We start from the raw sequence: 18,946 nt of genomic DNA, 5'->3' as shown, positions 1-18,946 counted from the left end.
ATTTAAAATTGGAAAAATAAATCAGTGCAAGACTTTCAGGAATCCTTTGTTTTCTTAGAGGAGGGAAAATCCCTCTTTTTCCTCTCTTCTGACAAGAACACTTGTTTTTAAATTTCATCGTTTCACTGTGAATTTGTCTATTATTTTATAATTTATAAAAGAAAAAAAAAAAGAAAAGCAAATACGTAGCTACTTTGTGGGAGAAAATTTCCTAATGCAATAATACATAGATCACCAGTTTAATGATGTAAGACATTAAAAAAAGAACATTTGTGGTGTATATGCATTGGTATAGACCATAGACAAAAAATTATAAGCTTTGGGCCTGATCCTGCAATACCTGCTTGCAGGTAACTGACAAAAGACTATTCCTTTGCTCAAATTTGAACACTTCAAAAAAAGCTTAGAGAATTGAGGGCGTTTCTTTTAGCAACCAAGTCTTAACTGATTTCTTCATAGACAAAGCAGAAATTTATAAATATGATTTTCAGGCTTTAGAGGTTTTTAGGATCTTCTCTGGTAGTTAAATATTGTTAACAGTAAAATCTACAGAGCTGTTGAAATATGTGTGTAGCTCTTGCAGCATGTGGTGCTTACAGAATCTAAACAGGGTTTTGGAATTTTAGTTTTGAGATTCCTAAAGTCACAGGATTTTAACACTGTTTAATTGGGCATTTGAACGTTACTGTTCTAAAAGTCGCATTTGAGAAGTAGGCTGTAGTTGACGTAGAACATTAAAGTTAATTTACTACAATTACTGGGAGTGCAAATTATTTCTGAAAATACAATGATTGGTAGTATTATAAAGAAGTTATGGTCAACATGTAGCAGTGAAACTGAAGAAAGTGTTTTTTTTTTTTTGTGAAATTTGCATATTATAATTTACTGTGTTTTCGCCATCCAAAAATAGCCAGAATTATTACTAATATATTTTAGAAACTCAGAGCAGTTTGCTGTGTTTGCGGTGTTATAAGGCAACTGTTAATTTTGAATAAATTCTTTAAATCGAGATCCTGTTGAGCCTTGACGTAGTTTTAAAAGGTAGAATATGAGATTAAAAAGTACAATTAATTTTGAAAACATTTGTATTTAGTTGTTTTCAACTAAACAAGTATCTGTGTTTAAATGCTGGAGGCCTTTCTGAGATGTTGAAATCCTGTGTTTGTAGATAATATCAAAGATGTAGAAGCCCTTTCATTAACACTATTGATCTTAAATCGTATCAGATTCCATTTTGTTGTAAGGTTTTTGTTTTGTTTCTCTCCTCTGCTATCTTCTCTCATTCTCTCACTGTGGAGAATGGGCTTAATTTTATAGTGACATGAGCTGATGGGGAATGACAAAAAAAAGTTTAAAGTATAATAGCTGTCACTGATACCAGAGAAATACCTGGATATCTTGTTTTCAGAGATCTGGTAGTCACTGGGAACCCCAGTGCATAGTTCTGCATTTCTCAGGCAACAAATGTTTTGAAGACTTCTCTATGAGCTTAAATTTGTATGTGCGCTTAAGGTTTTGCAGGAGCAAAGGCTTTAAGTAATAGTTACATGATATTATTAATGGGGTGTTTATGCGCAGTTCTATTCTTCTGCTCACATGGATATTGGAGATATTAGTCATGCTTTTTTTCTGATCAGTTATATTTTAGGAATCTTAGAAAGGACATAGGGTGATTATTTTAAAAAATGATGCTTTTTGTTTTGATGACCAACACAATATGTTTCTACAATTTAGGAATGCTTAATTCCATACGAAAGCTAAATCACATATCAATCTCGTGACTTAATAAATCTCTGAAAAACTATGCTATTGATTTAAACCCTCCTGAAGCTCCGATTGCTCTTGATTGGTAGTGTTTAGCAATCCACTGAAGTCACCTTTCTGTGAGAAGCCGTTGCTAGGAGAAGATAAAAACTGTTTGCTTCTAGTGTAAATTAATAATACCATTTCTAAAATGGATTCCTAGTGTCTTCCATAAATAAATTTTAACAACATTCTAACCCCTGTGGTTTGTTTTTTGAGTTATTTTTCTTTTTTAACTTTGTAAGAGGCTATTTTTGCTTAAGACATGCAAAGAATGGGAGAAAAGAAGCTTGGCATTTTAATCATAGGTAGATGGATTAAATCGTACATGAGGAAAAGATTTTGATAAAGATGGTGCTTGGTTTGTTGTTTTTTTTTTGCTTGATGTCAGAATTATGTAATTTCTTTGAAACCTTAAGAGCTATTAATGATGTCACCAAAGGGATGTCTTGTTTTTAGGTTCATGGATCTAAGCAGTCACAATCCTGCTGTGCACCAAGTCCTCCTAAGTAGTTCAAATCACCCAGTCTCTTACCTACACCTACTGTATTGACTGCAATAACTATCATTCTGTCTTTGATTAAACTGTGGAGCTGGGACAACTTGCCAGTAACATACCCAAAGGTTTAGCTGGGTTTGCCATCACTTGGTGTTAGAATAAGCCCTGAGTAAGCACTGTCCCTCTGCATGCGTGTTTGCTTACCTCAGCAAGCAAACCTAGGCAGGTCTCAAGGGTGCTTCAGACTCCAATTGTGACAATGGGGAAATCAGGGTTGTGGCTCACATTATCTCTGAAGGCCTTTTCTTAAGAGCACTGTGCTCCTAGTACTTCTGCAGAATAGTCAAATAGAGCTCTTCCTGCCTTTTGCCATTACCTCCTGAGAAAAGCGGAAGTTGGTGGAACTTTCTTTGAATTCCAGCACAGCATTTCTGAGGCTCAAACTCCCTCCAGAATGGCAGCACAAAAATGTGCATCTGATGTACGCATTTTCGTGCTGGAGAACCTGGCTCTAAATTGCCAGCCCATTGTGATGTTCTTAATATTGTTGACCTAATAATGTACAAATACTGCAGTGAAGCAGATTTGTTGCTTTCTATTGTTCTTTTCAACAGTTTTTTGCTTAAAGCATCCTGTTTATCAACTTATGTTAGGGTACATAGAGCCTGCCAGAATTAAGAAAATCAGAAAATACCATTTTCTTTCACCTCTCCCACATTATCCAATAAATCCTCTGCTCTTACATCATCTTTACCTCCTTTCTTCTCTTACCTTGTCTTACCATCTGCCATAATTTCCCCCAAATTCACAAGGTATAATTTAGAAGAATGTAGACTTAAAAGAATACAGAGAATTTTCTACCTCTTCCCTCCCTTGCATTTAGAAAAGTTAAGCTTTGTCTGTCATGCCAGAGACAGCATCTTAAGATTGACAATTCTTTTTTTTCTCATGTTACTGCTTATGTTTTCATGAAACTGAGCTGACACTGATGGGCAGATTTCCCTTCTACAAAGGATATATGCATTTATTTCCCCTGGGATTAAATTGACCTCATTTTTAATAACTTTGAAATAATCATACAATCCAGAAAAAAAAAGGGCAAAAAAACCCAAAACAAAGCAAAAACCCAAACCAACAACAACAACGAAAAAAACCCTAAACCAAAACCATATATTTATTTTTTCAACCTTGAACTGCAGAACAGATTTTTGTACTCAGACTTGTACTTTTTTATTCTTTCTTTTGAGGTGTAAGGAAAAAACATAAATGAGCATTGGTGTGTGCTTTCCATGGGCTAAACGAATCAGGCTCCAAACTTTTATCTAGATCTATGGAGCTTGGATATAAATTGAAAAGATCACAGCTATGGGGAAAAGACCTATACTGTAAGGGCCTTTCTGCATAGGTTATGAACATCATAACTCAATAATTTTTTTTTCAAAACTATAGTTATAATTGGACCCAATGGGGGTCTCTCTCTTTGATCAGATCACAGTAACTGTGACTTTACACTGGAAAATGTCACTACTATGAAGGTTTATCACCTGTAGAGCTGGTCTTTTCTCTGATGCCGTGTTCAGTTCTCATTAGCATTATTCAAAGTTTAGTTGTTAATTAGGTTGACACTTCAATTACAATCATCATCTACAAGAGCAGTCAGGACTGCTTGCATAAAGAAACAAAAAGATACTCATTCTTGCATGTATTTCTGAAAGAACGAAAGCTGTCTTGGTGATAGTTTGTGTTTACAATGTTTTGTTTAAATAATAACTTTATTACTTTGTATTGTATTTAGTGACTTAAATAATTGCTTTATTGGGTATACTGCAATACAAAAGGATGCAGAAATATGTATTCCATGTAACTGGAGTAGATCTACTTCTCCCGATGTCCTCATTATGAAAATTAGGAGAGTGTAGGCTATAACTGGGTGTAATTCTGCGTATCTTTAAACAATACTGTCATAATTTCAGAATAACATGATTTTTCTCCAAAGTATCTCTGAGTAAGTTATCTCAATCTAAATTTTCTTTTTTTCCCCTAATTCTATATAATCAGCAATTCCCATTTGCTAAGTAAAAAAAGACAGGCCTCCTTAAAAAATAAAAAATAAAAAATCAAGCACTAAAATCGATTTTTTTTTAAATTTAATTTTTTTTGTTTGTTTTTTTAACTGCAGGTGCCTCCTAAGTGGTGTTGTTACTTTTTTCCCCTCCTTTCAAATGTTCTTATCTTTGAGGACAATTCTAAAGACAGTGTAGCACTGAATTTATGCAGACTTCTCAACTATTTAACAGTGGTAGCAGGTACTCCCATGGTGCATGGGAAATTATATAAGACAGCAGTTTGACTTTAAAAAAAACCCTAAAACTGAATAGAAAGTGTCCATTAAGAGTCGTTAAAAATAAGCCTTTGTAGCACAAATAAAAAATATCCAACTGTCTCCATTCAAAACAAGTAGGTACATGTTATGATTGAAAAAAAAATTCTGCAGAAAAGTGGCTCACATGCATTTTCCTGTAAAATAATTAAGCTTATTTATGTCAAGAGGCCTTGGGAAAAAGAGAGCATAAACCAATTTGCATTAGCACTCTACCATCATCCCCTGCTTTCATTTCAATTAACAGACCAGCAGGTGCTCTTTGCAGTTAAAAAGATAAGCTATCAAGGAGGAGGATGAATTTTTGGCTGACCTGTAGACATCATGGTTTGCCTGCTGATTGGGTTCGTACCTCGCTGTACCAATTTCTGAGGTGTTAATTTAACTGTTCCACTCTGTCGTGCAGGTCTCGGCCTTGAAAAATAAACTGAAAAAGCAGTCTACAGCTACGGGTCATGGAGTAGCCAAGGCCTTTCTTCGGGCACAGGCAGCACTATTTGGATCCTACAGAGATGCACTAAGATACAAACCAGTAAGGCTTCTTCTTTACTTCTTTACTGATTTATGAGAGCATGGTCTCATTCTTTGCAAGAAAAATATGAAGTGTTTTAGCCCAGTCAAAGAAAATGTTATAAATCTTAATCTATGCTAAGGATGCATTGGCAGTTTAGAAGACACTACCACCTCCTGACAGTGAGTTATACTGAAAAATAAATACTCATCCAGCCAGCTATTTTCTTATTTGTATCACTTGTATAAATTATTTAGTGTAAAATCAGATTGTATTGATGAAACTACTAACATGCAGTTCACCTGGTTTAACGTGGTGAACTGAAGAGGCTGTACCTTTGACTCTGTTGTTTGTCACTTCGCTGGTCTAGAGACTTTGCTGTTTGAGGCCAGAAGCAGAAGCCATATTGGGTCAAACAAGCATCTTTTCTCTCATACGCTTATCTTGATTCCACTGAGAAGTTAGCAGAAATGAAAATCCATTGCATCCCATCAGAACTTTGGGTTTTGTATTTCTGCCATTTTGCTAGTAGTAGATGAATGTGCCATGCACTTTCATCCTTTCTGGTTTATGAGGGTGGCACATATTGAGTCTATTAGAGAGAAAATAGTTTATGAGAAACAAGAGATTAATTTCATCAGTCAGTCCAGGTTCTTACGGTATTTGTAAACTACTGATATAGTTCCATCTGAGGTGGAGGGAGGATCGGTGTGGGGTTTTTTTTGTTTGTTTTTTTTTTTGTTTGATTTGAGTTTTTTTTTTGTGTGTGTGTGTATTGCTTTTAGTTGGGCTTTTGGTCTGGTTTCTTTTTTCCTCCACTGATTGTGTAGAAAAGAAGATGTTTATGAAACCATTGTGGCCTTATAGGGTTTGTTTTGGCTTTTTTTAAGATATGTTACTTCAGAATATCTCAACAAGCAGAAGTCAGCTGGCAAATACTAGTGTGTCTTGGATTGGCATCAACTTGTCCAAAGACAAAGCATGTTTAAAAAAGAATAAATTATTATTTTGAGCTGTGTTTACATGGTTATAACTAATTTAGTCTTTTACAGAATTTTTTTTCTGGATTAATAGAAACTAAGAGGAGTTGTCCCATGATTGTTCAGCTCATTCTCCATGTGCCTTTTCAACTCAGTTTAATGCATTGTGAATTGGGAAGTTCAAAAAAACAAGTAACATTTGACTGTATCAGCACTATTTCTGAGGAACCACAAAACTTGTGAACTCATTGCAAAAAAAGTGCTAACCTTTGCTTTGGAGGTTGTGATGCTAGATCTAATAAGGAAATCTAAGCCACAGCTATGGGCTTTATTTACATTCTTTCAGGAGCTCAAATAGAATTCATGTAGAACATTTGTAGGTGGTATACTTAAATGAGAATATTTTCCTGTATAGATTTGGAATACTTCTGCTGTAAGTAAGCTTGCCAGATTTTCAGAATCGAGCACCAAGAGATTTTGGGGTACCATTTTTAGGATCAGAAACATCTGATGAAAAATAATATATTTGGATAGTTATGGATTGCTTGGAAGTTGAAAAATGTTTAAGTGATCTTATTTTCCTTGCAACAGTGTGATCTGTATGATTTTAGCTTGAAACATGAAACAACTGTCATTAATATTCACTTTGAGTAAAGAACAGCTTTAATAGTGTCTGTACTCATCCAACACTTCACTCCAAACGCTGTTCATCATACTGAACACCCATTCTGTGCAACTGTTTGTTTTCAGCAGAGGACAGATTCTCCTTGGTATAGCAATATGTCTTGAACAAACGTCTAGCAATTATTGAAAAAGTGATTGGTGAAAGGGAAAATGGGAAGCTTCAGGGGTCTTGAGAGGTGTTCATGGGACTCCAAAAGACCATATGGAAAATTTGACTACTTTAATACAGACAGGAAATTTGACATATAATAGATAAAGGTGATCATATATGTTTGTGTAATAAATGATAATAAAAAAATTATCTTGGTAAACTTTTCCAAGAAAAGTGGAAATAGTTGTTTTTTATCTGATTTCATCATGATACTGAATTAAAGAAATTGCTCAAGTTGATATAACTGCAAAAAGTATTTTTGTAATATACTACACCTTACCTTAGCAAATACTGCATAGTAGGAGTGGATCTGTGGAGCAAAACAGTACTGACATCCACACAGTGCGCATTTCTAGGTTTAATGTGGTTCTTATTTTAGTCTGATGTTGAATACTGAATACCCATGACTAGCTGGAGCTCAATTTGTACTTTAGTTTTTAATCCAGAAGGAATCCACTTAGGCGAGGATGCTTGAACAAATTGCTTCACTGTAATATGGTGAATGACCAAAATATAATCCATAACAAAATATCATTAGTGAAATGGTGAATTATCATGTATTTGTATATGGCCTCATTCATGTAGAGGGCTGCAATCCATTTTGAGATGTTGGGTGAGATGCTCTGATGGGGGGGTGGGGTGTGTCTGGCAGTGGCAATGAGGTCATTCAAACTCTCTTGGTATAAGGAGCCCTGGCACATAGAAAGGCCAGTGCATGGCTGTACTCACCCAGCTAGCAGCTGCAGTGGGAGCCATTGTGCCATCTGCAGCATCAGTGATCACAGTTTTGACCACAAGAGTAAACCTACTGAGGCATTGCTATTGTGGGATAAATGCTTCTTACATAATGTAAATGTATAAATTCAAATGATATATATCAAATTCAAATTATGTATACTTTGGATTGTCAAAATTTAGCCTTGAACCTTTTGCTGCTTTTGTTTTTTTTTTTTTAGGTAGTCCAACATTTGGGAATTTATCATGAAATAATATTGGATGTTCTGTGTTTTAGAATTGCATGCATAGGTGGGAGTTAGATATAAGATTAACATTGTGCAGTTTGTGTCAATTTGTCAATCAATATATATGCAGCATTGTGTTTTTTTTTTTTCTGGCTATTTTACTTTACACATGCTTCTTGGGCAATTTTTAGGCACCCTTCCTCATATCAGACAAGACCCACGCCAGTCAAGCATTTTAATAGCTCTGTGATGGTTAGGGAAAATGGGCTTTACATATATACTTGTGCAAACCTAGCAGATGAAAGTGAGCACTGGTAAATTTTTTCAGTTACTCATATACGGTAAAGTCAGTAAATAAAACACTATATGATGTAAAGAATTCTTAAATAGACAATATTCGCAATCTGTGTCTAGACAGGGAGTGGTAGATAACAGAACAAGGAAGGAGTGGAAAAATGGTTACTATAAAAGTATTCCCCATGATAGAGATTAATTTGGTCATCATCAGGAGAATAGAGCAGAAAAGCTGTTTGCTCCTAAGAGAGAAACGTCAGGAAGAAATGCAGGTGTGGGGTTTTTTGTTTTTTAAAAAAAAGGGTAATTCATCATGGTAGGACAAAGGCATTTCAAATGTATTTCAAATAAAAAAATCCTCGTACTTTATGACACATCTATTAAAATATTATGCAATATAAGCAGCAATAATTTATTATCTGCCTTTGAAAAATTGTCTTTTCTTTAAAGAATTATCTAACAAAAGATGAAGTCATACAAAAAGTATTGCCTCTTTTGGGGGAAAAAGTCCTCAAAGCTCCTGATGTTAGAAGAAGTGAACCCTGGATAGCTTTGGTTTAAGTTATGGTGGTTGTAACATCACTCATCAGAAACTAAAAAATGAAGAGCAAAGGCTAATGGCTTGCTCTGGAATGCTCAGCAGTAGGAGTTCATGGTCTCATCAGCACGCCAGGGGTGCCGAGATAACTTCCAGCTCTAAGATAGCACAACCTGTCAGACCTCACTTAAATTGAATGCTAACTGGAGTGCTTTGGGCCAATATTGACACTATTTCAAGTACTGACATTGGCTCTCCAACATATTCAGGTATTGCATTCAATATACAATAAATCAAAATAATACAATTAAATGTTATATTAGGAAAGAAAACATATTTCAATATTCAGAATGCACCTGAATTACTTGAGAATGCATAAAATGATTTCTTATAGTTTCATTTCAGAATGGAATCTTTTGAGGACAAATTGATGTTGACTTCTTTACCTTTCCGCCAAGAGTTAGGCAGAAAAACTACAACAGAGTATAGAAACAGAGAGAAAGAGTAACAGAATGCCAGAACACATTCGTGTTTAAATCCAGAAGCACCCATGTAATATCTATTATAGCTGTTTATTGTTACTTCCATAAAAATTTTATTTTACATGTTGAAAACTACATTGTTTAATTTGTCTTAAAGACCATAGCAGCCGTTATTTTATTAATAGGAGTTGTTGCAGAGTGGAATTGTGACTATAAGAAATATCTGCACATCAGAATCTTTTATTTGGGTAGATTGCAAGAAATTTTCAGATTTTGCAGAAATTTGTTTGCAATTTTTAATGGCACCTTCCTGAATAGAATCATAGGTCATACTCAGTTATCCCCTGGCCTTTATCTCTGAAAGTTATGATAGCAGATGAAATTTGAGCTTTGTACTTCTTTGGTTTTAAACACAGGACTTTTAATATCAAAACAAAAATTTTTTTAATACTTTGGTGTTTTTTTGTTGTTGTTGTTGTTTGTTTTAAGGTAAACTATACAAAACCGAAGAAGCTTCAGACATACCTACCAACCTTACACTCTTCATGTAATAAGCAAGAGCTACCATACGAAACAGTATTAATTATAGCAGTAGTACAAATATGAGTCATCTCATGCTAGAACAATATGAATGTTTTCTGAAATAATTAAAATGTACTTCTTGTTCAAGTTAAATATCACTAGATTTAGAAAGCACAAGCATTCCTTCTAATCTAATTTATTTTTCCTCTTAAAATGATCACGCTGTTTTAACTCATTGTTTTCATGTTCCATTGAGGTCTGTATAAATAGATTGCTTAAAAAATGAATATAGCTTAGAGTAAGAAATTCCTGCTGTGTGTGGCAAGCTACAAAAGGGGAAGAAAATTCTATAGCAACTGTTGTTAAAAGAACAGATATCCTGTTTGGGCATAGGTTGTTTGGTCTGAGTATTAGCTGTCTACTTTTCAGTACAGAGTTCCCACTGGGTTTTGATCGAACTTGTTTTGAAAGTACATTGTAGATCAATATGACAGAAGCCATTTGATGGTCTACTAGTTAAATATCAGTGGAGCATTCCTCCAAAACTGTTTCTAAAGGTACCTGGTTGTATTTGTAGAAGTGAGAATGTTAGAAGCCTTATGTACAAAATCTTCTAGAGCTATATTTGTTTATATTGATTCAATAATTTATTTTTTAAATAGCACTTCAAAAGGCTTCATGTTTACATTAGTGATCTTGAAGATTTGCTAAAGTTTTATTTGGAAAACAATTTTGTTGTTCAGAGCCTTGTACAAATAAAAGAGGTAGAAATTAATTGTATTATTTAGTGCAGTTACAGTAAAGTTACAACAGATACTCTGAGAAAACTTCAGTGTGGAATTTCTACAGGTTTCAGCAGATATTCTCATTTTGATGTGCTCAGTAGGTAAGAGCTTTAAACTTACTCAAATTTTTAAAGCAACCTTGAGTAGGTTGTATGAGTAGGCTCAAATAAAAGATGACTTTTGGCTGTGAAGTCTGTTTAGATCTAAATAAATTTTCAGCTAAGGAATAGCTTTGGCTATTCTGTCTCTGAATACTGGTAAGGGAACAGATGCATCAATGTATGAGTGCTTGCTAAGTATCTAAAACATCCAGTGATTAAAGGAAAGTATTTGGGAAAATAGTACAACCATGCACCAAAAATGTGTGTTGAACTACCATTTCCTGGAATTTTGTTGTATGGCTCAGGCAGGGGAGAAGTGATGTCAAGGGTGACTATCTGATTGCTCTGTTTCCCCAGGCTGATGCGGAAGGGAGAGGAAGCATGCCTGTTTTCTGCTGAGAGATAACCTCTCCTTTTTCTCTTTCATTTTTCCCAAGACAGTTGGCAAAGTGACAGTGAAAGCACAGCTTAGTTTTCATTATTTACAAAATATACTATTTAGAAAACTATTTTCTTTCATGTTTCAGAGTATGTCATGAACGATCATCTAGTAAGCTCTGCACTCCATAAAGCCTCTGTATTTCCAGAAGACATTTCTTTACGTAGCAACAATACATATATGTGTAAATAAAAATAAAAATAAACAAAGGAGTTGTTATAATTTGCCACCTTGAAATATTTTTGGAAGAACTACAGAACTGAGAGGAGAGTCTGCCCTCAGGAACACTGTGTCTTGCACCACCATGTCTCACTGGAGACTATTCCATTTGTTTTGATGCACTTTTTGCTAAGTAGCGTGGGGTCATCTTCTTAAAACAAGAGTCTTTAGGAGCTCATGAATAGCTAATGCAAAGTGGGTCAGGAAGGCACTGCTGTTTAAAGCGCCACAAACATTTCGATCTGTTTGGCAGATCCAGCATGTCCTGCATGTGTACAGTTTTCAAGAGTTATCTTGGGATAAGAAGTAGGTAAAGTTGGTTGTTTCTCCTAGAGACTTAATCAGCGAAGTGCTACATACTGCACTGAGATGCCTTTGCGTATCATAGCATTCCAGCTACCCTGTGAAGGGGGAGGAGCTACGTTAATTGCATGTATAGCTTCTGGCTCTTTCCAGGAGGTTTCTTTTCTGAAAGAGGTTCTGTAAGCAAGCAGGGATGTAAAACTTAAAAACAAGTTAAATATGAACTTAAGTACTTTTCTGAATAGTACTGGACCTCTTAAGGGAGACTTTAAACAGGGAAGCTTTTGATAGTATGTAAGGATTAAAAAATGGGCAACTAAGATGATTAAGGGAGTGGAGCATCTCCCTTATGAGGAAAGCCTGAGGGAGCTGGGTCTCTATAGTTTAGAGAAGAGGAGACTGAGAGGTGACCTTGTAAGTGTCTATAAATATATAAAGGGGGAGTGTCACGAGGATGGAGCCAGGCTCTACTCAGTGGCAAACAATGATAGGACAAGGGGTAATGGGTACAAACTGGAACACAAGAGGTTCCACTTAAACTTGAGAAGAAACTTCTTCTCAGTGAGGGTGACGGAACACTGGAACAGGCTGCCCGGGGAGGTTGTGGAGTCTCCTTCCCTGGAGACATTCAAAACCCAGCTGGACACATTCCTGTGTAACATTATCTAGGTGTTCCTGCTCTGGCAGGGATTTGGACTATGATCTTTTGAGGTCCCTTCCAGTCTCTAGCATACTGTGATACTGCGAAAAGGCGTTGCGGTGTTTTTACAACATTTCCCTAGATCATACTTGAACTATTCAAAAACAAAGTGCAAGTTGTAAAGAGCAGTTGAAAATTATGAAGTCAGTTCATGTACTTTGATCACTACACAAGCTTTGTAATATTCCTATAATCTATCCAGTCATGCCAAAAAACTTCAAGTATTTATTACAAAGTATTGACAAGAATAACAGTATTGGAGAGAATGCTCATCAAAAATGTCCAGTGGTTTGTGCAAATAAAGTTAGCAAATTTTAACTGAGATTAGGGACTAGCATAGAGTCAGATTAATTGTAAGTGATTTTATTAGTATCTTTTATTTTTAAATAACTGCTGTTTTCAGTAGTAATTTTTTTCAAAAAACAGTTTTCAATGGGTACTTCTTTATCTTTTATCAAAGTGTTTTGGTGCAGGGTTTTTGGTAACTATAGGCTATGCTCTTTTCTCGTGTTATGGAAATACATTTCATTGTTTAAATTTTAATCTCATCTGTCAAGACTTCCTCCATAGCAATGTTCCAAAAAGTTTGTAGCTTTTGTTTTGTATAAAAATAAAGTAGCTTTTTTTTCAATAATGTCCTGTTAAATCAGAAATATATTTATCAATCTTCTCATGTTTGGTAGAATAAATGTAAGAACAACTTGGTGCAGACACATATTTTGGTCTAATTTAGAGTTACAGTTTAGTAGCATTGCTGATTTAAAATGCCAGGGAATCAGAGTAACCCTGAACAATAATGCATGTGCAATTATTTGAAGCAGTGGGCCTGCTCTTCCTCAAAGTTTGAATCACATCCCTGAAATTATCAATGAAGTGTGCTGTAAAGGTAACTTGAATCATATGTAAACCTCTTTAATTTTTCCTTCCAGTGCATGTTTCATAGGCCTACAAACCAGACACTCAATTGCAAAATGTATTTTGAGAACTATTTCAATGTTGTTTGGAGATTTTGGTCTTTTTGTTGTTGTCTAAATCTGTTTAATTAGATGCATGTTTATGAAGGTTGAAAAGGAAAAATTGCATGTATTGGTTATTAATAAATGATTTTGTAATAGAGAATTTAAAATAAATAGGCATATTTCTGTGCTCTAGTTACCATCTAACTTTTCCTGCTTTAATTTTTTAGGGAGAGCCTATAACATTCTGTGAGAATAGTTTTGTGAAGCATCGTTCCAGTACTACTAAGCAGTTCCTGGAAACTGCTGTTAATCTTCAACTGTTTAAACAGGTACGAGAGGGTAAATGACCCATGTTTAATGATTTACTTGTAAAAGGTGTACATATTTAAATACATTTTCCTTTCTGTCAGCTTATGGTATTCTGGGATAAATTATAAGTACATTGTGTACAGAAAGTATTCTCAGTTTTGTTGTATTTTTAAATCTTCAGTTATAGTTAAAAAGCAGGGGGAGGGGGAACTCAACAGACAGATAACCCCAGGATGCAGACCCAGTGCAACATCCCTTCAGAGCCCGTCAGCTTCTTATCTAAACAAGAAAAATCATGGATCTCCCAGCTTGATGGTTGAACTTCATTTTCAGCTGTCTTTGCTCATAACCAGAGAACCCAAACAACATACTTAAATTGGACTTCAATGGGCTTTTATTTAAAAACTGGTTTCATACTGTAATTGCAGTTTTCGTTGCTAGGCTTTTTGCAGTATGTGCATAGAGAATGTTACAAACCCAAGCCGTACGGGTGGCTTGAAGAATTTCTAGGTGATCTGTTATTGCAGATTTTGAGCTAATAGAGAACAAATTGTTGAATGTCTGGCACAGCTCAGTAATAGTTTGTTACAGTCCTTGAAATTAATTTTTATTTATTTTATTCTGTAACTTTTTTCTCTCTTATCATTACATGACCCCTTTGCATCAAAAGGGTGCTAAGGATCTTATTACTGGATTTTTAGTAAAATCAAAGAAAATATGAATGAAAATCAAAGAAAATATGAATGAAATCAGACTACTCATAGAAGATATTATATATATATCAGATATCTGGAATGATTGAGGCACAGGAGTTCATGTTTAAATAAGCTGGTGGACTCCTTTGAAGATATACTGCCCTGATAGATAAGGGAAATTCATTATACATAGAATCTTCTAATTTTCAAAAAACGCTTGGTGTTAATCAGAGGCTAGTGTCTAACGTAAGGATTTATGCAAGGATGATAGTTTGTGTAAGTCTTGTGAAATATGTTTCTTCTAATTGTGTGAAAGTTAAGGAAGTACTGATCATAGAGTGGGGCTCCTTTAATTTTGAAGTGTTTTATTTTATACATGAAAAGGTGTAAGTAAAAATATAATAATAAAGAATAAATCTGAAACCTTTTGAAGCATCCAGCACATGATTGAAAAGGAGAGATATAATGAAGTAAACAATGTTGTTTGTATTTTGTATATCTCCCTGTGATAGGCTGGCACGAAACTTTCTTAATAGAAAGCTGCTTACAAGCAATGTTTCTAAATTATTTTCACACTGTTGCTACTAAAGCAAGACCTTCCGCTTAGGAAAAAGTCTTAACTCCACTGAAATGAGTGAGCTTGTCAGTGTGGCTCTGTACTTACCCATTACATTTTAATATGTGTTCAATTAAGCAGAATCAGTTTACAGTTTGTTTATAGCTTGTTTTAATTTTACTTCTGCTACAGAAAATAATATATTTTAGAGGATTAGGAAATAGTAACAATTTTGATGATGTGTGTGGTTTAATAGCACTACTAATAGTAGGTTTTTTCATTCCTCTAGTTTCTGTTGCAAAAGCTACTCCTACTTTTTCAGTTAATCCTCAGCCCAGCTGCATCTTCTCCAGTTTTTCCCACTGACAGATGAGCTGTTTTCAAAGTTGTTTGTGCTCAAAAGGACTAAACTGTATTTTACTTTGTTCTGGAAACTTTTAAACAGAAAACAGTTCTTAGAAGCTGCCTGAAATCTAGACCAAGCAGAAAATAGGTACTTTAAATGCACTTTTTCATATAACTGACAAGTAAGCTTTATTTGTGCTATTTTATAAAATACTTCTGTCCTGTTTTCTTAGCAAGTTTTTAATCCTCAGCCCATCCTCTGTATTAAAACATGTTAGCTCCTCTAATTCAATCACTGTTTTAATTTTGGAAGATGTATCTTTTCACCAAAGTACCAGGAAATCACTGTTGGAATAAATTCTGGAATTAACTCTTTGTGTTACTTCGATTATTTTCCTCTTCAGCATCATCTTGTTTTTACTGTGTTGAATTTTGATGTTCTTTCTGTTTATGATAGCCCCAGATGTATTAGCACATGACAGTCTTTTGTATCAAAACCTTTCACTAACCTGTAAATAGGATCATTCCCAACGCTTACCCATAAATACCTTGGGTTTTTTTGTTACAAGCTGTTAATGTCTTTTTGGGCCAGTCCTTATCCAACCTGAAGTTCAGGTGTACTATTCAGGTACTCTGCTTTTATTTAATCTAAAGTAGTATTTTGAGACACATGAAAGAGATTTTTCTGGGGTATAGGTAAATTTCATTTCCTTCATCTAGGAAAGTAATTGTTAAAGAATCTGTGAGGACTAGAGTTTTGGTAACTATATAATATATCTTTCCATTTACTCATTTACTCTTTTTCCGCCCAGTATCTGTATGTCTCATCAAATTGTAAAGGACAAATAACAGACCAGTTCTTATCAGAACCTTTGTTTTTTAAGTAATGGTACTGTTACACTTCAGTCTAATTGTGTTTCCTTTACCTTGATGGACGCAATTATTTATTTATTTATTTTTACCTCCAGCAGTATGTGCTGGCTTCCTTAGTATCATGTAACAGAGCTGAATCTAGGGAGTTCGTGACTCGAGATTTATCCCTCGGGTATTATAATGTCCATTTCTGCATCTTATTTTCATTAACACTTGTATTTTCATTCCCTTATTCAGCATCATAGAGTTCACTGAAAATCGAAGCAGGATATTTTTAGCAGGGACCATGCCTATATTATCTTTTAGCCTCAAGCCTTTCTCTCAGACTTGTAGAGATGTCTTTTACATCAGGTTTATGACTTCACATTTTGGAAATTGAAAGGACTGGTTATATTGCTCTGATAGAGAATAAACCAAAACATACATTTTCCAGGAATTCATAGAAGTAATTTATAATAAACACCCTGATAGGGTTCACAACTACAGGGACATGTGAACTTCAGTTTGCTGGCTTTAGCTCTCTAAAGCTGTTTCCTGTTCTGAATAGATTGAATTATAAAAAAAAGTGGTTATAGTTATTCTTAAACTATTAGGATATTTAATAATATTAAAATTATTTTCCTTAAATATTATTTCCTGATTAAATATTCTGTGTATGGCAGTTATTCAGATTAAATGTTTGTTTTCTTAATTTAATTTCTTAATTCATATCTTAAACATTTAAATGTTTAACTAAATATATACTTATGTTACTACTTTTCTCACTGTTTTTTTTTTTCCACATATTTGATATTTGTACTATTATGTATGTTGTCTATTTATTAGATTTTTTCAGAGCCTTAGAAAGGCTGCCCTTTCATGAGGGTAGCACTGAAGGTAGCTAATCATTATTTCAAGCTGTAGGCAATTAATAGTTGCATCTTACTTGTCACATAGTTCTGAGTGTCCAGGGAAAATATTAATTCATTCTTAGTACTAACATGACCCTAATGCTAGAATATCTTGTTAGATAATGTAATTATATAAGTAATGTAATCTGCAGCATTTACTGGGATGTGTTCCTAAAATGGTGGAAAGTGCTAACTAGAAAAATATATAATGAATGCAGGATTAGGACTTGAAGAATATGAAGTCTTTGAACAGTATTAGTAATTTCTAATTTCATTTATAAAGTTTATGAGTTGAGCTCTCTTCTTGAAAGCTATTGAGCTGTTATTGTGTAGAAATCACATTTATGATGATGCATTTGCTTCTACTAACTTTTGTTTTTAATAATGGCTGAATAGATTTGGAATTTTTACTTCTGCCTAAATAAGTTATTTGGTTTAGCTCAGAAACATCATCTCTCCTCCCCTACCCTTTATCACCTGTGCAACAAGATCTTCTGAAATGGTTATGGTGTATATTTTGTTCTTAGAAACAAAAATTATTTAAGGTTTATGGTAGTTCTGTCCATTGTCATCTAAAAATCCAAGAGTAGCACTAGAATTACTAGTTTTTCATGGAAAGTGCTGACCAACCAAGGGCTCTCTGATCTCAATGCAAATGCATTTCTTGAGATAGCTATAGTTCCCCACGTCTTCCTTTTTTCCCATTTTCAAAGTGGGTGTTATGTTTCCCCTTTCCAGTCAGTGGTAACTTCACTGAACTGCCACAAGTTCTCAATATGATGGATAGTAGCTTAGCCACTTTATCCACCAGTTCCTTCAAGACCTGTGGATGCATCTTATTGGGTCCCACGGACTTGTGCACCTCCAGATTTATTAGATGGTCTTGAACCTGATCTTCTACAGCATGTGGTTCTTCATTCTACCAGTCCCTGCCATTGCCGACTGTGACTTGGGGCAGTGTGGCTGGAGCTCTTGCTGGTGAAGACCAAGGCAAAAAAAATCGTTGAGTACCTTGGCCTTCTCCATGTCCTGAATCACCAGGTCTCCCATTTCCAGCTGGAGAGGGCCCACATTTCCCCTAGACCTCCTTCTGTCACCAACTTACATACAGAAACTTTTTCATGTTGCCCTGGTCATCCCTGGCCAGATTTAATTCTATCAGGGCTTTAGCTTTCCAAATAATGTCTCCAGTATCTTCTTGCTAACAGTTCGGTTTGTCAGTACTTACATTAAATACTCTGTTGGAGTCATCCTCTAAAATTTAGTCAGTGTCTCAGCCTTCTGTTGATAGGATATACCAAATGGTGAGTATGACCATAAATCTTATGTTAGTTTATAGTATGGAATGAATTAATAACTTTCCCAAAAGAGATAATGTCTTACAGTTCAAAGGCTGGGAATGGGAGGGATGTGGCGTGGTTTGTTTGGATTTTTTTCCTCACAGCAGTAGCTGAGGATGCTCTTATCTCTTTTTCTTACTGTGAAATAATCCAGTGATTCCAGAGTGGTCTGACCATGAACCAACCTATCTGGAGAAAAGCCAACTTGGAGTAAAATAAAAAAAAAAAAATAAGGAATTTAGACAAGAAAGAGAAATGGTTAGCTTTGTGCTCGCCTTGTTCTTGCTGCTAGAATTATTTTCTGGCCTGAGAAAGTAATTTGTTTCATGTCACTAGTCTATCCATTGACAAGCATAAGATTGTCACTGGCACTGTTTAGATAGTCTGTGGTAAAACATGGTGTAGCCAAATCATTTTGGTTAGTTCCTATATACTGTTTAGTACCAGTGCATAACTGATAACTCTTGCTAGAAGGTGAACTGTGTATAACTGGAAAAAAGTACTTTCTCACTTTATCTCTCAGGCTTGAGTTAGCCTTTTCAAAACAAAAAGGGAGGGGTTGCTTCTTGAGAGAATTTTAAAACGTTATGAATGTGCTCATTGTACTTCTTTGAAGCCTGGTAATA

General features: G+C 34.9%; 1 protein-coding gene across 3 annotated transcripts in view; it reads left to right on the top strand.

Annotated features, from left to right (window-relative positions):
- Window positions 1-18,946, top strand: part of DENND1B (DENN domain containing 1B) — a 158,264-nt gene that overhangs the window by 114,622 nt on the left and 24,696 nt on the right. For all 3 annotated transcript variants that reach the window (XM_061465561.1, XM_061465562.1, XM_061465563.1), the window contains 2 exons: window positions 5,089-5,214; window positions 13,540-13,641. In XM_061465561.1, the coding sequence (XP_061321545.1) occupies window positions 5,089-5,214; window positions 13,540-13,641 (228 nt within the window). The remainder of the gene's footprint in view (window positions 1-5,088; window positions 5,215-13,539; window positions 13,642-18,946) is intronic.

Source organism: Pezoporus flaviventris, unplaced genomic scaffold (assembly GCF_033815535.1).
Source record: "Pezoporus flaviventris isolate CSIRO_AGI_PZ_B2104156 unplaced genomic scaffold, CSIRO_AGI_Pfla_v1 ptg000040l, whole genome shotgun sequence".
Classification (NCBI taxonomy): Eukaryota; Metazoa; Chordata; class Aves; order Psittaciformes; family Psittacidae; genus Pezoporus; species Pezoporus flaviventris.
Note: the sequence above shows the minus strand (reverse complement) of the source record. Positions and strands in the feature narration are given on the sequence as shown.